Here is a 23,585-nt window from a genome sequence, read left to right on the forward strand (position 1 = left end):
TGCTTATGGGGCAAAAGAAAAAACCATGTAGATATGGGAAGTTTAAGTGAAAAAAAAAGTGAGTGTCCGTTGCTCACCCATGTCCAACTCTTTCCAACTCCATGGACTATAGCCCACCAGGCTCCTCTGTCCAGGGGTTTCTCCAGGCAAGAATACTGGAGTGGGTTGCTATTCCCTTCTCCAGGGGATCTTCCCGACCCAGGGATCAAACCTGGGTCTCCCACACTGCAGACAGATTCTTTACCATCTGAGCCATCAAGGTTGACCTCTAGACTAAGTTGGTATAAAGATGTTGCCAAAAAGCTCTTACTATTGTGCTCATAGTCTCAGTTTCATTTCACCCTACAACCACGAATGATCCAGAAAGTAAAATGGTTATAGTCGTGGGAGAATTTAGGTACAAGGACATTTCTCATGACACAAATTGCATCAGCCCAGCAGCAGTAGCAGGGGAAGAGGAAATGTTTGCTTATTAACCACATATTCTTGACACTTCAACAACTTTTATCACTTTTATAACTTTCCAAACTGCGAAGTTCTGGGGATGAAGTATATAAAAGTCTGACACATGTAAAATACTCCAAACCTTCCAGGAAAATGTTTCCATCACCACACTAGCTAGGAGGTGTGTGTGTTAGGTCATTCAGTCGTCTCCAACTCTTTGAGACTTCACGAACTCTAGCTTGCCAGGCTCCTCTGTCTATGGGATTTTCCAGGAAAGCATTCTGGAGTGGGTAGACATTCCCTTCTCCAGGGGCTCTTCCTGACCCAGGGATCGAACCCGGGTCTCCTGCACTGCAGGCAGATTCTTTACCATCTGAACTGCCAGGGAATGGCTGCCTCTAAAAGGGAAGTCTAAAGGATGACGGAATGAACCCATCCAGGCTCTGCCTTTCTGTTCATCTTGGTGCCCAGTGTCCCAAGCATTGGATGGAAACATGGACTCAGGGCTGGGGACACAATTCTGAGCGAAGGGTTACCCTGCATGCAACACTGTTGGTTGCAGTGGTGGCTGGAGCGCCCAGGAGAGAACACGGAGAACCAGTAAGAGCAAAGCAAACCTTGTGCTCAACGTTCTAGCTCAGCCCGAGGATGAATCTAGTAAGATACTGGAATATAGTGAAGATTCTACGATTATTTGAGATCCACTGTTTCTCCTTGGAAGAAAAGTTATGTCCAACCTAGATAGCATATTGAAAAGCAGAGACATTACTTTGCCAACAAAGGTCCGTCTAGTCAAGGCTAGATGGTTTTTCCAGTGGTCATGTATGGATGTGAGAGTTGGACTGTGAACAAAGCTGAGTGCCAAAGAATTGATGCTTTTGAACTGTGGTGTTGGAGAAGACTCTTGAGAGTCCCTTGGACTGCAAGGAGATCCAACCAGTCCATTCTGAAGGAGATCAGCCCTGGGATTTCTTTGGAGGGAATGATGCTAAAGCTGAAACTCCAGTACTTTGGCCACCTCATGCGAAGAGTTGACTCATTGGAAAAGACTCTGATGCTTGGAGGGATTGGGGGCAGGAGGAGAAGGGGACGACAGAGGATGAGATGGCTGGATGGCATCACTGACTCGATGGATGTGGGTCTGAGTGAACTCTGGGGGTTGGTGATGGACAGGGAGGCCTGGCGTGCTGCGATTCATGGGGTCGCATCACAGAGTCGGACACGACTGAGCAACTGAACTGAACTGAACTGAGTTCCTTCTAAAAATATACACCTTGTATCAATCAGATCAGCATCCAAATATCTGGGTTGTCCAAAAAGCTTATTCGGGTTTTTTCCCCCCCATAAGATGTTACTCCTTCTGCCAAGTAGAAGTCCCTGGAAAAATTACCTCACTTTCTCTCATCCATGAAGATAAAAACAATGCTCCTTATATCCTGAGGTTGGGAGAAGTAAGAGATGGGATGTACAGCACCCCTACTTCCAGCAGGTTCGGAGGTTTGATTAGTTTCCCTATGTTTTCCTTTAATGTGTCCAGTAGGAAGCCAAGACAGATCCTTCTACCTTGCATAGATGTGTTCAGTCTCTCCATTCCTCCATCCAAGTCCGACCCCAGCCCCCGAGAGAAGGGAGCCAGCAGATGTGTTCAGTGCTCTCTATGGCAAGGTTGGCCTCAGCATGAAATTTTCTTCATGCAAATAACAGTGATATGATTTGCTGGAATAAGGATGAGGTAATCAGTGAACAATTGAAGCTACAGAAACGATTAAGCTGCTGGTGGCATTTACTTATGCAGAAAGATTAACAGAGTTAAACAATTGTAAGCTGGCCAAATGGTAAGGAGGATAAAAAGCCGTGAACAAATATTTAAAGGGCATAATGTAGCCCAGGCTAGGCAGGAATTATTTACAGAAATCTAAAGAGCTACCATGAAGCATGTGCTGGAATAAAAAGACATTAAGCAATGAGATTCTATTTTCAAGAGATTCTATTTTCTCCTTTCAAAAGGGAGAAAATTGTTGGATTCTGAAGAAAACAACTGTCCATCAAACATTCAAGAGTCTCCTGAGAAAATATACTATATTCACATAGCCACTGAACTCAGTGGTTACATAGCCCTTGGAGAAACTAACCAGAAGAAATGAGAAAACTCTATAAATTTATTCCTGAATTCCCAATAGATAAAACTTTTACCATTTCCCCTATCTTAGAAGCCCTTTGTCATACTCACAGGATATTTTAAAAATTCAAAAACACAAATGTAAAAAAAGTTACCTTAAGTTTTGCCAATAAAAGATAGTTGGTTTAACAGCAAGAGAGGAATGTATGATCAACAGGAGATTAAATTCTAAGATGAACTACATTGTAGTATATTTATATACTGATGAGAATTATATAGTAGGATACAGAAATTATATGATGCAGAAGAGAGAAGAAAATATTGGATTTTCATCCCTAAGTAGGGGAAAGGTTCTGTCCCTCAATTTGTGGAGGTTTTGACCTTAAATAGGAACACTAAGAGTTCATTCCCAAGTTCAGTAGGAAAAGGGGGAAGTGGGTAGATCAGCAGATAGATCTGTAAAAGCAGTTGTGGAGTATATGGAAATTTATTTTCGATTATTTCTATTTTCTCAGAAAAATACAAGCAAGAACACAGTTGATGGAGAGGATAGGAGAAGAGGTCTAAGATGTTTGAAGAGAAGATAAGAAATATAGTCTATTCAAGTGTAAATAGATTTTAAAAAATGTACCAAGAGCCCACTTGATATTACTGACTATGAACTGAAAGAAGAACCAATCCATGCATATGCGTGTTTCTCATCAGCCAAAATCAGACGTGTAAGCGCAGGCACAGAGTAGGTGGGCAGTTGGGTTAACCACGTAGTTTTGCCATGTAATAAGCAAGATAACAAGAGAAGAAGAGTCACATAATAGGTCAATAAAAATACCTAAATAACATACAACTAGACTTGCGAAGGCTGTGGTGATGGTTTAGTCGCTAAGTCGTGTCTGTTTCTTACAACTCCATAGATCCGTAGCCCGCCAAGCGCCTCTGTCCATGGGATTCTCCAGGTAAGAATACTGGAGTGGGCTTCCATTTCCTTCTCCAGGGAGACTTGCAAGGCTGTACCAGATTTAAATATTCACATGTGTGCAATTGTTATAAAGCACAGAATACAATTTACAAACAATTTTTAGCCTTGACTCCATTACATTTTTCTGGTATTGGTATTAGGAAGAAGATCTAAGAACTCATTAGAAAAGGACAATGAACCAGTGTTACTAACAGTCTGAAATTTTCATGATTAATTTGTGACTCTATAACCTTGCTGGTTTGCTTCAGTTTATCGTGGAATATAACTTAACAGACACAAGAAATATTAAAAAATATATTATCTGAGACAGTTAATGAAAAATTAATGAAAGACCTCCCATTAAAGTCATTACATGCTAGTGAAAGCCTTCCTAATGAATCCTTTTCAGAATTTCAGGTCAATGTGGCAATTCATTAAGAAGATAACATCACCTTATGTCACTTCCAAACACTTGCTGGAAAAACCAAAGCTGCATTCCTATATCAAAAATGGCTTGGTAAAATATGGCTTTTATTTTTTTTGTCTCTTTCCCCAAATACCACAAATAAATCTCTGCTTCCAGGCAAACTTTACTGCACCGTCAGTTTTAAAAAGTTAATAACACATTATTACATGTATTCAGGGCTTCCCTCCTGGCTCAGCTGATCAAGAATCTGCCTGCAATGTGGGAGACCTGGGTTCAATCCCTGGGTTGGAAAGATCTCATGGAGAAGGGAAAAGCTACCCACTCCAATATTCTGGCCTGGAGAATTCCATGGACTGTATAGTCCTTGGGGTCACAAAGAGTTGGACACGGCTGAGTGACTTTCACTTCCCTTCACTTTACATGCATCCAATCAACAGATACATATGCTGCGCCTCTACTATGGGCCTTGAAATAACGTCTGCCGTTAGTGCTAACGCCGTAAAGAATTGAAAGAGTGGAAAGCAGCGAGAAGGACAGGATATCGAAGGACAAATTTGCTTTTGAATTTTGGTTGTGTCACTTGCTATGTGCAAGTCTTTTGGCAAAACACAGATTCTTTGAGCCTTGGTTTCCTTTGAGATGGTGATGAATCTCAACTAATTGAAGTAATGAAATCAAATATGTGACACCTGATGTTGGGCACTGGTTAATAGAGGGGACCGTGGAGCCACTCTGGAACCTAGGTTTTAATCCAAGCTCCATATCTTAACGTTATGTGAACCTGGACAATTTACTCATTCTCTTCTTTGGTTTCAGATACCTTATTTGTAAAATGGGTGGTTGGGTAATATTTTAGTGTATCATCAAATAATGGATAATATAGCGTACCTACTGCATCTGGTTGCTGTGAGGATAGAGGGTACTCAGGGGCAGTGCCTGACATTGTGAGTGTCATATAGGTGGTTGGTGACGCATTAATAAGTTTCCAGTCAATTACAGCCATTGCCATGTGCTCACTGATCTCAACGGCCCCTCTGTGCCACTGCTACTCATAAATTCTGAGAAATACAGGATTTTTCATTCATTCGTTAAATGCTGTGGCTTGTTAGCTATATGTCAGGCACTGGTGAGACACTGACTTTTAAGTGGTTGCTGCCCATCATCATACCATACGGGTCCCTATTAAACCTGATATCAAAGAAGCATAAAAGCATAGGGTGAAACCCATATTCCATAGAAAATATTTTACACAATATAGCTTTATGAAAAGAATCTTTTTTCCTGAACAACAAAGTGGTAACAGAAATTGATTTTTATATAAGGTGTCTAGATGCCTACTACCACGCCTTACAGCTAGCCTTTCAGCTCTAGGAAACAGTGAAAGGTACCATATTCATTTAAATAAAATTATTAAATTATAGCAATTTCTTAAACTGAATGTTGGAACCATTGTAGATAAAATGACTAAATTAGTTTTCTAGTCATGTCAACATAGTGCAGTTGACTTTAAATTGCATCAACCCCCTAAAATGGTCTCTTATATTTTTGAGTCTACCATTATTATGTGTTTAGCCTTTGAGTGCTAAAATGACTCTATTTAAAATATCATATACAATCTGTACTATCTAAATAGCATAGTTCTTTTTGGCTAAAATTTCTGACCATTTGGAGAGAAATTAATATAAACTATATCTAGAAAGAAACCTAGATTTCAGAACAAAGTGATAAATCAGATTGAAATAGAATTCATTTACTACTCCCTTTCAGTGTCTGCCATTATTTAAAATTAAGTATATAAAATTTAGAAGATATCCTTTTTACATTGAAGAGAGGGGAGGTTCATGTCTATTTTAAAATGGCTTTCTTATAGGAACACTGTATAGACTAAAATCACTAACAGAAAAAACAGAATTTAGGAGCTAAATGTAGAACAGCTGCACTAATGATTCTACTAATTTGAAATATAAAGTGAAATCTGTAGCTGATAATGGTGACCTAGTCAGGGGAGTGGAGGAGAATTGGTGCTTCTGAAACCCTGTATTTGAAGAAATGTCAGAGGATTTCTTTACCAGTTAATAGTACTATTTTCTCAATATATGTAAACTCAACTCAAGCAACGAATCTAACCTAACCCAAAGGAAACTATCTTACTTACTTAACCTAACTTGCATCTTACCTGACCTACTCCGCTATCTTACACTTTATATATCACAACACTAATTTATTGCACCATAGTGGTATTAATCTCTTTTCAGAAGCTTTCAGCAAATGTAGAATGTCTGAAATCATAACAATCCATAGAAAATATACATAAGGAAGCAAGGTCAATTAAAAAAAGTCTTTCAAATTGTTTTATGTACCAATTCAGTAATATGCCCATAATATCTTTCACTTAGAAAGCTTGCATTTGACAGAATAGCCCTCATTAAAGAATGAGACATTTCAAGATAGAAAATGTACGATTTTTGTCTAGCCTTAATAAAACTAACAAGCAATAAAACTCTGCTTATCAAAGTTAGTTAACAGGTATTATCAAAAGATAGGTAGGAAGAGTCCCACAGACATCATTCGAGAAAAGTAAAAAAAATATACTTCCAAAAGTAAAACAGGATGATCTTTTGGGAGAAAAATACTCCTTCCTTATTTTGACCTAAAGAGCCCAAATAAGTAGGCTGTCTTTCTTTTCAATGGTGATGGCTCAGAAGCAGTAAGACAAGATGGTGGACTTTTGCTGAAACAACTCTTTGCTGTTGATTATTTTCTGAAAGGGTGTGCTTGGCTTTCCTTACACAGTACCGTGTAAGAAGGAAGACCACTTCTCTTTTATTAGGATAGCTGATGGGTTTCTTTATCACAGTGTTGCAAAGAAATGTCTATATAGGTGTGTATATATATGAGAGAATAAATTGAAAACAAATTTTCGGTAGCTCATTTTTCATTCCTTGTTTCTTATGACATCCTATAATTTATGCTAGGTAAAATGTGTTAGTGAGAAACCCACATAATTACTGATTAAACCTATAAATACATTACACATGATATCATTGCTCCTATGAAAACAGCCAAAAAATGAAATATAGATTTTAAAACACAATTGCATTAGCTATACCAAAGATTTTGAAAAGTTATTATCCTACAAAAATGAAAGTTCTTCTTTGGTTTAAAAACTAATAACAAAAATGTAACACTTACAGAATATAATGTTCATATATATTATCACAGGTAGGTTCTGTTTCAGTTTTCCTTTTTTTGTTGTTGAGATTCCAAATAATAAAACTAGATGCAAATTGTTGGTTTCCTTGTGCCTTTTTTTAACTGTCAACAGATATTCTAAGTATCTATTTTCATAAACTAATTAAGCCTTAAAGTGAGGTTGGTTATATTCTTGCATTCTTGAGAATAACTTGCAAATATGTAATCACACTCCAATTCCTTAAAAATGGATAGATTATATGTGTACTCTTAGGGAAGGTAAAAAAAAAAAAAGATATAAAATTTTGAAAAGTATATTTACTTCTAAAATAGTCTAGTTAGAGCACCGTGGTCCAAAAACACTTTTTCAGCTTTGGACACATTGACATTCCTTATTTCAATTCAATTCGAGGGCAGTGACAAGTACCCAGGGCATGGCAGACACACTGCCAAGATTTGAAAGCCCAGGAATACAGAAAACAGAAACACTGCTCCCTACCACAAGCTACTGAATGTGTGTGCTGGATTAATTATTATTGGGCATAAACAACAATCGTGAGGTATAAAATGAGTTCTTTTTACTTCTCAGCAATGAGGGAAGACATCTCAGAGAAGCTGGCATTTTTTTCCAGGCTTTAAGAAATGGGCATCATTTCAACAGGTGAAGGGAGAGATTATGTGCCGAGTGAAGCACAAACTAAAGTGCAGAGATTTGAAGCCATGTGGTTGAACCATGAATGATGTTTGGAATCTAAAGAGTTATCGCAAGGGTGGAGGGAGATGAGTCTGGAAGGTAAGATAGAGTGCGGTGCCCACCATGACCACTAAGCCATCTAGCAAATTACCATCCTTTACAGGAGTAACTCAACTGGTGCAAAAACCACCTTCTATGGGGTCAGGAGGTGATCAGAGTTGGGGGGTAAGGCTTGACCCAAAGGAGATAAATAAATGTGTCATACTTTTTATATTAAATAAATTACTACTTAAAGGAGGATTAAAAATAAAACCCTACATCTAAGATATGTATGTTACTTTTCCCCAAAAGACAAAATATCAAGCTATTCTTTATTTTGTTGGCAAACATGTCAAATGTATTTGCATTTCTGTGTCAAAAAGCAAACTGCAGTCAAAACAGATGTAATGAGAAATGGCAGTATACCTGAAGTTTCTACACCTTCTCTCCTTCTCCCAACAGGCTAAGAGTATCCCCACTTCAGGGGCTTCACACACATTGTTCTTCAGACCTCTGCACCCTTTCTCAGATGGCAGCCTTCAGCCTGTAGCTGTCGGTGTCTCCCACCCTGTCTATTGGCTCTGACTAGGTCCCCCTTCCCACCACCCTTGCCCCGTGGTTCTCTGCTTCAGCCTTCTTTGTGCATTTCAGGACCTGGAGTTTTGTAATTTCTTATTAACTTGTTCCTTGCTACCTGCAGTGACTTTTTGTCTCACGTCTGTAAGCTCCGTGATGCAAGAAGAATCGTCTGCTCTTTTCAACACTGCACAAGTCCTAGAACAGGACTTGACACATTATAAGGATTCAAGGACTATTTGCCAAATTAAGAATTTTCAAATAAAACGATAAATTGTCACACATGAAAGTTATACCTTTAAATCAAGAAATCAGAATTTTTAAATTTCCTTGGATCAGTTCCTACGCAAAGAATGAGTACAGGAGGAAAAGGTAAGCATGCTTAAAAATATTTCCTGAGGAAATATTTAATTAAATAAGAATTGTGTATAGTTATATTTAGTAATATATAACCATGTAATTATATATTAATATACAATTTACACAATATAGTTTCAACATTTATTTTGCTTAAATTAAAAATAATTCCTTTCTAATACTCAAAGGGTTTATCTATATTTTCTTCACTAAAGAATATATATCTTTATATAGAAAATATATTAGAAGGATAAAAGAAAAGGTCCTGATGAAACTTCCTTCTATTTTATTTCTTTTCCATTCTTCCATCAAAAATAAGGTAGCAAAAGTACCCTCAAATATATTTTTCTTGCAGATCATTGAGGCTTGCATATCACCGGAAACTCACAAATGTCAAGGGAGTAGCCAGGGTTACAAATGTTGAAATAGACAGCTCAGATGTCTTTTTCACTGGTAAAAAGTTCACCCTCATCCTAACATTCACAAGTGTAAAGCAAACCTTTCTTCATGGCTCTTATGATTCAGAACATTTATTGTTCATATTTATAAAATAATCCACTGGTTTACCTTTAAAGAAAACACACTAAGTTTTCATCATCCTTCATATTAAAATAATCCTATCTAGAAGAAATGTGCTTATTTACTCAAATAGATGGCAGAATTGGAGCTCTAGCTGGTGAAAATTGGGTTCTAAAAGATATTCAGATGAAATTAGGGGAGAAGCAAACAGGTTAAGTCACGATAACATGACCTTCCATGAAACAACAACGTTTAAAACAATCCAATTGGTCTTATAATACCCAGGTTTTCTGGACAGGGCTCTAGGCTAAAGCGGAAAATTAAAGTCCATTTTCTTAAACAGCTTCAACACTGGTCTGAAAACATCACTGTCCCCAAACTCCTCATCAGGAAGTCTCTTCTCTTATAGCTCTATAATTTATCTACCTTAGACCTTCCATTCTGATCCTGCTCAGATATTTGCCTTCTTGATTCTAAGAGCTGGTAACTCCAATTTCTATCTGTGACAAGGAGTGGCTTAAAAAAAATACAGTTCTAGCTTTTGTTTAAAGAAGCATTGAAACTTTTGGTCATAAATCTGCAAATGTGTGGGATACACACACCCTCACATAGATACACACCTAAAACATATGCTTCTCTTACCCATCTTTGGAACAACAGGGAACTTAAAATAAATACAGCTGGGCACCGGGAATATAATGTGCTGGGCAAACATATACTCCTATTAACGTAAATACATTCTTCAGTGTTTCCTGCAGAGCCCACTTAGTGATGAAAAGCAAGCCATCCCCATTTCTCCCACGGAAACATCCCACATGCTCGCCAAACAACCTCCCCTAGCAACGGAATGCCCAGCCGACTGGCAGAAGGAACAAAAGCCTCTGGGCTCCAGCTCAGGGGTGAGTCGCCTTCTGAGACTCTGGTCATTTTAAAGGCAGCACCAGAAGGTCTTGCTGGGCACTAGTTATTTCCAGAAAAATACGTCCAATGAGGCAACTATTCTCGTCAATCTGTCTATAGCAACTGCTTCTTTCGCCTCGTGTAATTCTTGAGTCCTTGAATCAAGACTACCACGTATGGGGTTGTTTGCCAACCCCCCTACTCCGATGCGTTTTTCCTACTCTGCGCCCCTCTCCTCGTCCCAAGAGGCGATCCCTAGACTTCAGAGTGACCAGTGCTACCCGCTAAGCAGCTTTCTGGTAAATCTCAACCCAGCTGGCTCCCAAAGCAAACACACCCCCACTCACTTCTCTCGCACCAGCCCCCGCCGAGCTGGCGGAGATCACCACCCTCCGCCAAGGTCTGAGAGCCCAGCGGGTTTCCAAGAGCCCTGGAAACCCAGAGAGGCCAGACCCAGAAATTTCCGGCATCTCCAAGTGGACTGGAAGCAGCCGGCAGGACCCCGAGGTGTCAGGGGAGGTTCCTCCCCCCATCCCCCGTCCACCGCCCCAACATTCCGGAGTCAGACTCCGCGCCCCGAGTGGGAAGAAGACCAGAAAGAGCAGAGACTCTCCCTGGGGGTCAGCCCACATCCGCCTGCAGAGCTAGAGACAGCGGTGGGAATGGGCCACCCTGCGGGCGCCTGGCCGGTGGAGTTTTCAGTGGCTACAGGTTGCCCGAGAGCCGGTTCCCAGCTCCCGGGGGCGGAAGGCGCTCGGAGCGCTCGGAAGGGAGACTTGCCTGGGAGGGGAGAGGAGGGGGGGGTGCAGGGGTGAGATGAGAGATCGAGGGCGGGAGGGGAACCCAAAAAGGCCCCACACAGGCTGGGAGATGGGAGAGGGCCGAGGGCGCGCCTCCCGACAGGGACCCCCTGCACAGACCTTGGCGCCGCAATCTGCGCTTCTTGAGGCCGAAGATGCGAACTTTGGAGAAGATGTCCACCAGGTTACCATTGCAGAGCCCGCGGTTCTTGCTGGGGCTGCTCCGCCTCCTGCTGGCGGACGGCCGGTCCCAGTGCTGCTCCCGCGCCTGCCGCTTCTGGCGGATCAAGCCGCTGGCGATGGCCGCGGCCATGGTGGCCCCGGCCCGGGTCCGGAGGAGGGAGGCACGGAGGGAAGGGAGCCGAGGGACCCCGGAGAGGGACGGGGAGACGCAGACGGCGGCTCGCCCTCGGGGAGGCGGAGAGGAGGGCTGGGGACAGGGCGCAGGGGCGCTCAGTCCCCACTAGGACCCATCGCCCTCTCCGCGGAGTGCGGGGCCCGGCGCGCAAACGCGCCCTGGGCGCGGCGGGAGCCCGAGGTGGCGGCCGCGTCGGAGCCGGGAGTGGGGCTCGGGGCTGCGGGCGCCGCCGGTCACCCCGCGTGCAGCCCGAGCCCTCTCTCCGACGGGCAGCCGCCGCCACTCGCGCGGCCTCGCTGTGCGTCCCGCCTCTCGGGCGCGAGGGCGAGCTGGCCGCCTTCTTCCAGGGCAAGGAGTGGAGGAGAGGCGCCCGCAGGGTCTCCGCGTCGGTGCGTCCAGGGCGCGCCGGGCAGGATTCAGCGCCTGACTCGAGCTGCCCCCCGGCCGGTGCCGCCGCCGCTGCCCGCTCGCGGATTCTGCCGGTGATTGTCAAGTGCTTTGGAAATCAGCATCTGGAGAGAGCAATCTTCTCCCAGGAGATCTCTAATCAGAGCGCTTCGTTCCCACCCCACTCCACTCCCCTCCCGTCCCCCCCTCCCCTCCTAGGTCAGTCTTCAGAAAAAAAGGGGGGGAAAAAGGGGAGATACAAGGATGACTTTAAAAATATTAATAATCATATAAAAGAAAGCCCAAAATGGGTGGCAGGGGGGTGGGGTCCTAAGAGGCTGAACCAAAGCAGGTGGAATTGAAGGAATGATCAGCGCGCTTTTTCTTGGATGAAAACTCGCAGGTGTTCGGGGCTCCCAGGGCTTAGCGAGGGTTTCTGGATCTTAACGTGCCTCCTGGTCCACGGAAACTCGCGGGAGCGGCTGGAACGCGAGGTGGTTTCCGCCCTCCTGGCTAATCCTTCCAGCTCCGGAGCCTCTCCACCCCGGGAAGGAGGAGAGGGGAGGAGGGAGCTTGGGAGGGAGGCGAATGTGTCCTGAGAAGGGAGGCGTCTCCACTCCCGACCTAATCCACCCAGACTCGCCGGACTCTCCCTTCGGCTAGCTGCCGGGAGAAGTAGGCTTGCCATCCTGAAACCGTAGCAGAGCAAGAAGGAGGGAGGAGGGGAGGGGAGAAGACCCCACCTCACCACCCCCATCCCCTTCTCAAATGTGCTCTGCAGCACTCGGAGGAAGAGATGGCTGCAGCTGTAGCTGCTACGGAACAGCAGCGGCGACGGAACATTGAAGAAGTCAGTGCAGAGTATTAAGGGCGGGGAGGGTGACACAGTATCCCAGTAACAAGAGAAAGCAGCCAGACCGAGGGACACTCCAATTAGAGCTGGTGTCCCTGAGTAGAGAGCCAGGGAGCAAAGCGGATGAACTGTGTCTGACATTCAAACACAACAGCTGCTGCCTAGTCTCGCTGATTTCCTGTCTGTGTCCCAACAGCAGTTCCGTGTTGGACGGGCGAAATATGAAGGCCCAGGAGGAGGGGAGCAAGTGGAGGGCGCCCCAGAAAAGGAGGTTGGGAGAGAAACAATTCACGCCTGGGTGAACGCAGATCCATGGTTTCTAGGATACACTCGGAGCGTTAGAACTAGGAGTAGCTCGTGCTCCTGTGGTTTCTCACCTTTCCCTCCTTCCTTTAGGCTGCCTGTCATTCCAGGAAGGCAAAGAAAAGAAATGGGCAAACTAGACGTCTCACAATCGGGTGTGAAGAATGAGGAAAGAAAACTCATTTGGTAATTACTGCTTGTAACAATCGCTTCTCTGGTGGCTGCTTTTAGAGCCGGGAAGAGGACAGCACGCAGCCTGGGAGCAGTTCTGAACCAACACACACTTTGTCTCAGGAATAGGCGGTAAAGTACCACGCAGACCTGCAACCAGGCAAGTGGGAGAAGTTCAGACAAGGGCTGATGACAAGGAGGCTAGACACCTTCTGTTCTATGGAAGAACTTACCCACAGTCTCACCACGGAAGCAATTACTGCTCAGCTGTTTCTCGTTGTATTTACAACATATTTACTAACAAGTCTCTTCAGAGGAAGAGAATTTAATCTAGAAGGAGTATGTAGATTTCAGTCCAATGCAGATCAAATTGGTTTTAGGATAATGTACTAATGTTTAACATTAAAGAACATATTCTGTAAGCTGACTTTCCCTACCTTACTGAGTTTTATGCACATATGAAATCTATCTAATAGCCATGATTATTAAAAGGAATATGCATGAGGAATTCTTCCAGAGATTTGCATCCTTAACCAGCTATGAGATAGGAAAAGTAAAGGAAATTGCAATTTCCTAGTGACTTTACAATTAAAGCAAACATATTTATAGTAATGAGTTTTTCAAAGAAGCAAAATGTTAAGTATAGTAACCTTTTAAATATAGTACAATTGCCCCAAACAACATAAACCAGTTCGCTTTGAAAGTTTTTTTTTAAATCCTTGTAATAAATGTGTCTCGTATAATAACTAGAACAGAAAAGCTTATTATTAGAGTTGTGTTAATTATTTTCTTTCCAGGCTTTTTCTTATAATTCAGTCTTCTCTACAAGTCTCTGGATTGTATAATCCAAGGGAAGGTTGGTGTTTTGGTTTCTTTAGACCCCCTCCCTTCAACGCCAGCCACCTCCAGACAAGGGTGCGATTCAGCACCGCGGACAGAGATTCTGCCCAGCCTTAGCGCTGAGCCAGGAAGCAAGTTCCCTGAGCGTGGGAGCGCCTCTGATGCTCTACCTTAAAAGCAGCTTTCCACTCCCCACCCCGCGCCACCCAAGGCGGGAAGGAAATTAATCCTCACTGCTTCCACTGGCATTAATAACCCACCTTGGAGCACAAAGCCTTTCAGCTTTTTGATAACCGAGAAATATTCTTTTTTTCCTGATGCATTCCGACCCCTGGCGCAGCGGACTCCTCAGTCTCAGGGCATCTACGCAGGATTGTGGATTTCACAAGCCTTAAACGGGGACATTTCTATCTTGTGTGGTTTCCTGTCTTAGCGGAGCATGGGTTGGGGGCAGCATTGGGAGAATCCCGGTCTTTTCGCCTAATCCATGCGCTTTCCTTTTCACCTCCCCAAAACACTGTTTAGTTGTTTACAGATGGAGGTAATGGAAAAAAAAAAAAAACGCAAGAGAGCCATCTGCTGTCTTAAACTGTGATAAAAGCATGTGCAAAAAAAAAAAAAACAGGGTGAAAACCGTTCAGGACAGGTGAACACAAATCCATACCTTGCTGTGATTCAGAAAATAATTTCACACTCATGAGGACCTCCTTGGTGTCACTAATTTCACATTTGACTTTACAAAGGCAAACAATAAAGTACTGCCGAGACAGCAATGCCTCCTGACCAACCTGCCAGGAGTCTGAACTCTGATTTCAGACAGCCGCGTTCATTTCTTGCCTCTGCTCCATCCTGCCTGTATAAAGATCTCAAGCGAGTTGCTTTATTCTCCTTCAGCCTCAGTTTCCTTATTTCTAAAACTGAGATGATAATGAAATCTCCTTTTCAGTTCTTGTGAGATTAAAATTAATAAACAATTGTAAAGATCCTTGTCCAGTGTCTGGTAACATCCTCGGTGCTTAAAAATGACAGCTATTATTTTCATTGTCTTTCAGATCACTTATTTCTATTTGGGAAATTCTGTTCCAATTTCCATGGCTTTTTGGTGTCAAAATATATGTAACCTCGTGTATACTTCTCCACCTCCTAAATAGGTACACAAAAAATGATTTAAGTACTCAGAAATGTAAAAATTATTCTAAGTTTTGGGAAAAGAAGTTCAAGGTCAAAAGAAGTTCACAATTGACCAAATTTATGAACTTAGCTCTGTAAGCCTCTTTCCCCACTCGTTGAATAGTGATAATAAAAACATTTCCCTGCCTCACAGAGAGCAACTCGTGTGCCCACGAGAAAACAATTCTAACACTGCAAAGTATCACACAAGCGTTAGTTCATTGGAAGCTGATTACCAAGTACTTCCCTGTGCTCACAAGTCTCCAGAAGATGCCAGGTTCCCTTTGGCTCTTCTACTTTGCATAGGTTGTTCCTTCTGCCTGGAACATTTTTATTGCCTCTTGCCCACATTCCCCTTGGCAATATAAAACAGTAGCTAAAATCACAATTGGAGTAAAGCAAACGAAGACTCTACTCTGCACCCTTGAGTGATTCTTCTAAACCTGTTTCAGTCTCCTTTGCTGTAAAATAGTCATAATAATGCAATAAGGTCACTATGAGGATTAAAGGAGAACGTGTGTATAAAACACAGCAGTGCAAACTCAATGTGCTCAGCTGCTCAGTCGTGTCTGACTCTTTGTGACCCCATGGACGGTAGCCCACCAGGCTCCTCTGTCCATGGGATTCTTCAGGAAAGAATACTGGAGTGGGTTGCCATTTCCTTCTCCAGGAGATCTTCCCAAATTCAATGCCTGATAGCTCTCGGTAATTCCTTAAATCCTCATTACTCGGGTCTTCATTTCCTCAATGACCAAGTCCTACCTTGAAATTTCTATGAAGATGTCTGATAGGCATCTCAGGCTTAACTTGGCCAAGATTACACTCTCACTTTCCTTTCTCTAACCTGCTTTACAGTGCCCCCCATCTCTGCAATGATATCTGCCTTCTGCTTGTTCTTCTGGCCCAAAACTTGGGCATTGTACTAAGCTCATTTCTTTCTTCAGGACCTTTATGCAATTCCTCAGCAAAATGCATTCACCCTATCATCAAAATAGAGCTACAATATGATCACTTGCCACTGTCTATGTTGCGACCTGTCACCATCATCTATTGAACTGGTACAGTAGCGACCTGACTGGTCCCTTAGGATTCACCCTTGATCTTTAATATGCCCTCAACACTGTGGCCAAAGTGTTAAAGGTACAAATCCTATTATTTTATGTCTCAGTTCACAATCCTACACCTACACTTTGTGAAACCAAAGTCGTCACAGCGTCTACAATGCTCCAGATGATTTGTATCCCTCATCAACCTTCGTTTGCTATCTGCTGTCATCTCTGCTTCTCTCTTCATTCACCAGTGGCTGTTCCTCAACCCACCTGGCATGCTGCTATGGAAGGGTTTCCATGCTGGCTCTTCCATTTGATTCACTCACCCCCTTCAAAATTTTGCTCACTGATTATCATCCCAGTTGAGATCTTCTCTTACAAATCTAGCTAAAATAGCAACTGCCACACAGTCAATCCCTTCTTCCTTCTACAGAGCACTTACAACTTTAAAAAATTCTATGCATTTTTATATATGTATTTTAATATGTATCTTATTTATTTGGACTATCTTGCTGTCTTCAAACACAAATATAAGAGGGAATGTATTTTGTGCCTCATTTGTCAACCGCCACATGTCCACCGCTTAAAATGGCACAAGGCAAAGTAGGTGCTTAAAGAATTAAGAAGTTGGATACATAGACAGCCAAACAGTTAATACCAAATAAGAGGAACAGAAAATCTCGCTTAGCCCAGTCTGTCAAGGACAAATTACCCCAGGATGTTTGATCTGTTTAAGCACCAAGAAATCTAAAATTCCATTTGGAATATATACAACCTCAACCTCATAAATAGGATACACGGAGAGGTCTTCACATTTTCTATATCACTTAGGCTTCACTTAACGTGACATGTAGTTTGAGTTCTAAATTCCAGCTGTGATTCCCAGGGCTTACTGTAGGGTGTGAGGCAGATTCCGCTGGAATTGGAGAGGACAACACTACTGATCTCTGTGACTCATCCCCGCCAACACCCTGGCTGCTCCTTTCAGGTTGTCCTTTCGTAGCTATGTCACCTGAGTCTTCACAACCCAGCTTCAGGAACTGCAGCCCGCCAGGCTCCTCAATCCATGGGATTTCCCAGGCAAGAACACTGGAGTGGGTTGTCATTTCCTTCTCCAGGGTATCTTCCAGACCCAGGGATGGAACCCGAACCTTCTGCTTGGTAGGCGGGCTCTTTACTACCGAGCCACCTGGGAAGTTCTGTGTTCCATTTGCCAATTGACAATATCCCCCATTTTCAAACTTGTTACATCAAATCAATCATTGGAAGCTAGATGAAATATAGGTTAGAATCATCTATAAATATAAAACTAAATAAAGTCTAAGGGAGGAGAGTATATAAAAAAGAACAGGCTTATTGACACTGATTTCATTATTGAAAGAGACTTTCCCCCCTTGCCTTCAGAGTTTTTGTTATATTCTAAGTTATTTTGTTGACTAAGTTGTTTAAATATATGTTTTTGTATGGTTTACGAAAAACAAGTACATTATCTCAACTTCAAATAAACAAAAAAGTCTAAAAATATATTTTGCGATACTGATGTCACTATTAAATGCAAACCCTTCTTATTTTCACTAACTGATAATCTGCCTATGTTTTATTCATACATGCCACAGCCACAGACACCATTTCTATGTGACCAAATTCACCAGACCTAAGAAATTATTGACTTTAAGAAGCATCATTTAAGTACCAAAGAAAATAAATTTCATTAAACCGTATCATGTCATAAACCACAAGGTGTATATCAATTTCAGAGATGTTTATACAAAAAATATTTGCAAGGTAGAACCAATGAAATAGGATATAATGGCACTATGTAAGTCTACAAATGGGAGTTCTACCCTTATTAACTGTGTCATGCTCTGTATTTTGCTTAGAAACATCTTACAACTTTGGATTAAAAAAGATTTTAAGTGCTTCAGGGAACCTGTGTTCAGATTAGTTTCATTATTGTCATTGTTGTCTTAATTCCCTTATCTCCCAGTGGGTCTGAACTGGAAGGCTGGTTAGGGTAGAAACAAATATTCCTCAAATATTCTCTGCTTACTTATTTGATCATCTCCACACAATAATTGACTCACTCCATTTTTTCACATGGTTTGCTTGGAATGTCAATCACTTGTGAACCATTTAAAGTTAAGGATAAAATACGAGGGCCCAACACTGTTTCACAAATAAATTATCATAAATTAATTTGGGGTGAGCTTGGGTAGGTCATAAAGGATATATCGGCATTTATGTTTTTATTCTTTATTCTGGATTAAATAGGTTCTATTTGAAAATGTGTGAGATAATTCTGAGAATTTAGTCAACACTAATGACCCTTTTTTGTTTTCACTCATTTGGAAGAACATCAAAAAGTAATGTTAAGATGCACTTGGGACACAATTTCAGGTAGTTAATTAATTAAGAATGGTGTGTATCCATTCATTACAGTTCAAGTTCAAAGTCTTATTTTTTCTGTGATAGTATTATTGATCTTTATTTTAGATTTAAAAAATAACCTAAATGAATGTTAAAGTGTTTTAAATTAGATTTCAAGGAGTAATTGATTACATTAATGTTATAATAGCCTCCTTGATTAATTTTGCTGGGTATATTTATTTCTAGTAGGGAACAGATTTCCATCAGTTAAAAAAACCTGGAAGGCACTTTATTGTTGCTTAATATTTTGACTCAATAAAGAAAAAGTGGAAACTATTGGTACTGAAAACTTTTGAACATTCTTCACTATAGAAGCAATACCAGATTGATATGAGCAGATGGCTTAGCTTTATAAATCTAATGTATTTTTTAAATCTGACTAATACGCTGTAAAAATAGTCTCAGTGGTTTCCAGTATCCTATATTAAAATGAACCTGAAGCATACATAGCATTCATTTCAGAACTGAAAGTATTGACTTATGCTTCCTCACTCTAATAACATCAATTTAACCATTAACCAGTGAACTGGGTTTTTGAAAAGACTATTAAATATTTCAACAGAAAAAAATATTATTCAGTTTTAAAAAAATGAGAAATGAACTTGAATTTATATTGTCAGTGCATAAGAGTCTGTGTGCACATATGATATAACCTTATCAGAGTATTACATTGTAACCAATTTCTATTCAATGATTACTACAATGGTCTCTTCCATTGCTGTGAACGGTTCTAAGTTAATTATGTTCTTTGTATGTAGTAATAAATGTGAGTAAAAGTCATTCAGTCATGTCTGACTTTTTGTGATCCCATGGACTATACAGTCCATGGAATTCTCCAGGCCAGAATAGTGGAGTGGGTAGCTGTTCTCTTTTCCAGGGGATCTTCCCAACCCAGCGATTGAACCCAGGTCTCCTGCATTGCAGGAGGATTCTTTACCAGCTGATCCACCAGGGAAGCCCAGTAATATATGTGCACAGATGCACATGTTTATATTTGTGTTTAGTAATATATGGGCTAAACACAAATATGAACATGTGCACCTGTACACACGTGTACACGCATGCCTACACATGCATGGGCCCACACGCATGTCTGAATTCCTGATGCTGGTAAAGATCATCAGAAAGCATCAGGGATTTCTGAACACAAGTGACTTGCAAACTCCCAGTTTAAGAATCTCAAAATACTATTTTCATCACCACCCCAAGAGTGTAGACCATATCTATGTGATTTCAGTTTTGAAATTTTTTTTCAATAACAGTGAAATGGAAATTAGGAATAAATTAGAATGTAGGTTTAGGTCATAATTCTTTGAACACAAATTGAGAGTATGTCTCTCTCAATTTATAAAACACCCAAGTAATATTTGTGTAATAGTCTGTGAAGAACCTTTACATGTACTGAAGTGGGTGTCATGATCTCTGTTTAGGGGAAATATTAAGCCTCACAGATGTTAAATGACTGTTATGTTTACAGTGCTAGAAAGAAAGAAACAGATCTTAAGTATATCCTTTTCCTAACAAGCTACCTTGGATTTAGATTATCTGTGATTCCCCATGAATTTTGTACTAAAGGTAAAAGAATGGTGGCCATATACATTTTGGGGGTGGCTTCCCAGGTGACTCAGGGGGTAAAGAATCCATCTGGAATGTGGGAGACCTGGATTTGATCCCTGGGTGGGGAAGATCCCCTGGAGGAGGGCACGGCAACCCACTCCAGTTTTCTTGTCTGGAGAATTCCATGGACAGAGGAGCCTGGTGCACCCCATGGGGTCCATGGGGTCGCAAAGGGTCAGACATGACTGAGTGACTAAGCATACCCATGTGCATGTTTATGGAACCTGGGTTCACAGATGCACAGAATTCATCCAGTTCTCAAAATGACCTGCATCCAAAGCAGGAATAAAAATCACAACTGTAGATGGAGACAGAGAAGGAATGAGCACACAGCATCCAATACTACATTGCTGACTATAAAAGTAATACGTACTCATTAAAAATTGGAATATAAAAATAAATGATAAATAAAATCACCTCTAATCAATGGCTGGATGGCATCACTGACTTGATGGACGCGAGTCTGAATGAACTCCGGGAGTTGGTGATGGACAGGGAGGCCTGGCATGCTGCGATTCATGGGGTCGCAAAGAGTCGGACACGACTGAGCGACTGAACTGAACTGAACTGAATCTTGACATGAAAACTTGGGTGTATTTCTTCTGGTTAAAAAAAAATCATTTTACAGCAAAATTTGCTTTCATTTTTTTTGCCACAGTTTAGTGACTGAGAAGATGCAACCGATGCAAAAGCCAGTGTATCAAAGTTCATACACTTTCACTACATGACCTGGAAGTCCATCAGAAACTAGTATATCTACATGTCTCTAGAAACTCTTTAAACTCAAGAGATCAGTTCAGTTCAGTCACTCAGTCGTGCCCTAGTGATGACCTCAGGCTCACCCAGATAACCCGGATCATCGCCCATTTCAACATCTTTAACTTAATCATATCTGCTAAGTCTCTTTTACCATGTAAACACATTCACAGTTAGACGACTAGTGATAAGGACTCGGACATCTTTGGGGAGTGTATTATTCAGCCCAGCATGCCTTGTTGTAGTCATTTAGTCACTAAGTGATGTCTGATTCTGCAACTCCATCGACAGCAGGCACCTTTGTCCTTCACTATCATCTGGAGTTTGCTCAAACTCATGTCCATTGAGTCGCTGATGCTGTCTAACCATCTCATCCTCTGCTGCCCCCTTCTCCTTTTGCCTTCAACTTTTCCCAGCGTCCGGGTCTTTCCCAATGAGTTGGCTCTTCACATCATGTCGCCATGCCTACACTCCATCTAAAGCACGTGGAAACAGAGCCCTGCCTACCATTTGATAATCACACCCCAACTTCACAGCTATGGACAAGATAGCTGCTCCAGAAGGCCAGGTTTTAAATGAGAGCACTGTTTCATACAAACAAAAATTTTTTTAAAAAACACCAGCTGTTTACTTGATTGAATCTGACTAGCGCTGGCTCCTGCAGCCCTGTTCCTTTAGTCCCTGTTCAGAATGATGTCTTGTTATTCGCTGGGCTTCTCTGATACCACCTGCTTACCTGAATGTCTTATGACTTTAATTATTGCATCTCTCAGGAAAGAAAAAAAAGCATAGCAACTCTCAGATGTTGCAGGAACAGAGCCATTTTGTTCCCCTGTGGGTTGTGCGGATGCATTTTCCGAGTCCCACATAAATCCATGAAGAATTAAATTTCTTGAGTTTACAACATGCCTTTCATTGAGATTTAGGACCATAGAAAGGAGCTGAATAAAACTAAAGCTAGACATGTGATGCAGTGCAAGATGAGATTTAGGGCCTGAGGCGATCATCAAGTGAAGGCAATAGATTCAGAAAATCTTTTTTTTTTCCTTTTCCCCATTCCATTTTCATTTTTATTTAGCTGTAGGGGTAGTAGATAATTGCTATTTCCTTTTAGAAATTTAGACTAGCTCCTTAGGTAAGAATTTGCGTTCCCTGGGGATTTGACACTGACTGCAAATGAAGGGTATCATTCAAGTCAAAGATTTTTAAAGGAACTCAGAAATTTTTCAGTGAGTTTGATATGCACAGAGGAAGGAATTTCAGAGAAAAAGAGTAACTTCAGGCAGAACATCATGGAGAGTTTTAAACTGACAAATTCTGTTCTCTTATTCTCTAAATGCCTCTTAGCTCAATCTTGTGCCCTTTCCCTGATTTTTATATTGTCACTCACTTTATTTTCCTCTGAGTCTCTACAGAGACTTGAAGCTAGTTTCTAAAGATGAGAGGACCCGATGCTTGCAAGAATTCTTTAGCTGTCACTCTGAAATAGTGGCCATTCTACTTTGAAGACAAATATATATAATTTTGAAACACTGACACATATCAACACATGGATCTCTTCCCAATGAACAGAGATAAAGGGTCCAGGCAGAATTATGCCTTCCCCAGATGCTTAACTAGTGCAGCCACTTGGGCTAAAGAGGAGAGAACTCTAGCCGTGCTCACAGACCTCTGTGCATCTCCCCCTGTGCTAAGTCACTCGGTTTTGTCCTACTCTTTGTGACCCTATGAACTGCAGCCCACCAGATTCCTCTGTCCATGAGATTCTCCAGGCAAGAATACTGGAATGGGATGTCATGCCCTCCTCCAGGGGATCTTCCCAACTCAGGGATTGAACCCATGTCTCTTATGTCTCCTGCACTGGCATGCGGGTGCTTTACCACTAGTGCCGCCTGTTCAGTTCAGCTCAGTTGTGTCCCACTATTTGCAACCCCATGGACTGTAGCATGCCAGGCCTCCCTGTCCATCACCAACTCCCAGAGCTTACTCAAACTCATGTCCATTGAGTTGGTGATGCCATCCAACCATCTCATCCTCTGTCTTCTGTTGGGAGCCAGCGTGAGCAACTCCGCTCATGGCAAAGGCCATGAGGAAGGAAGCTTGGCATACGCAAAGACATGATCAAGCCTCAGGAAACCGCCTGTTCCTGAGCATCTACCCCCAAAACCAGAGTACTTTATGGGGAGCTCTCCCCCATAACCATTTCTCTCAGAGAAGGTGTTAACTTGTAGCTCCAGTTAATAAAAATTCCTGGGCGTGACAAGAGTGTTTCAACTTACGAACTCTGAAGGTTCTCTGGCCTGCCTGATCAGGCTCGTCCAGCCGCATGTGATTGTTTACAGCCTCCCAACTGTGAGAGGAACGGGATGTTTTAAAACTTTCTAAATACAGAGTCTTTTGAGAAGTTAGAAGATCATTAGTATAGTATTAGTGGGTTGATTAGGAATTATATTGGTGAAGGGTTTTTTTCTTCATTTGTTGTGCCAATAATTACTGCTAATTCCCTGCCCTGGGTGTGACAAGGCTGTCTCAGGTCAAACCTCTCTGCTGACAGACTAGTTTGTGTGACAACCTCTCAACCATAAACAGCACAGAGAGTTTGGAGTATTAGCATAGGGCTTTTTTCATTGAT

General features: G+C 41.8%; 1 protein-coding gene across 3 annotated transcripts in view; it reads right to left on the minus strand.

The window, feature by feature from the left end:
- FGF14 (fibroblast growth factor 14) overlaps window positions 1-23,585 on the minus strand; it is a 645,238-nt gene that overhangs the window by 152,232 nt on the left and 469,421 nt on the right. Inside the window, exon 1 of one of the 3 annotated variants that reach the window (XM_068984461.1) lies at window positions 11,143-11,335. The exons of the other annotated variants lie outside the window; for them this stretch is intronic. Within the exon in view, the coding sequence (XP_068840562.1) occupies window positions 11,143-11,335 (193 nt within the window). Of the gene's footprint in view, window positions 1-11,142; window positions 11,336-23,585 lie in introns of those variants that run through there. 3 annotated transcript variants of the gene reach the window in all.

The sequence above is a fragment of the Capricornis sumatraensis genome, chromosome 12, assembly GCF_032405125.1.
Source record: "Capricornis sumatraensis isolate serow.1 chromosome 12, serow.2, whole genome shotgun sequence".
In the NCBI taxonomy this organism is placed as follows: Eukaryota; Metazoa; Chordata; class Mammalia; order Artiodactyla; family Bovidae; genus Capricornis; species Capricornis sumatraensis.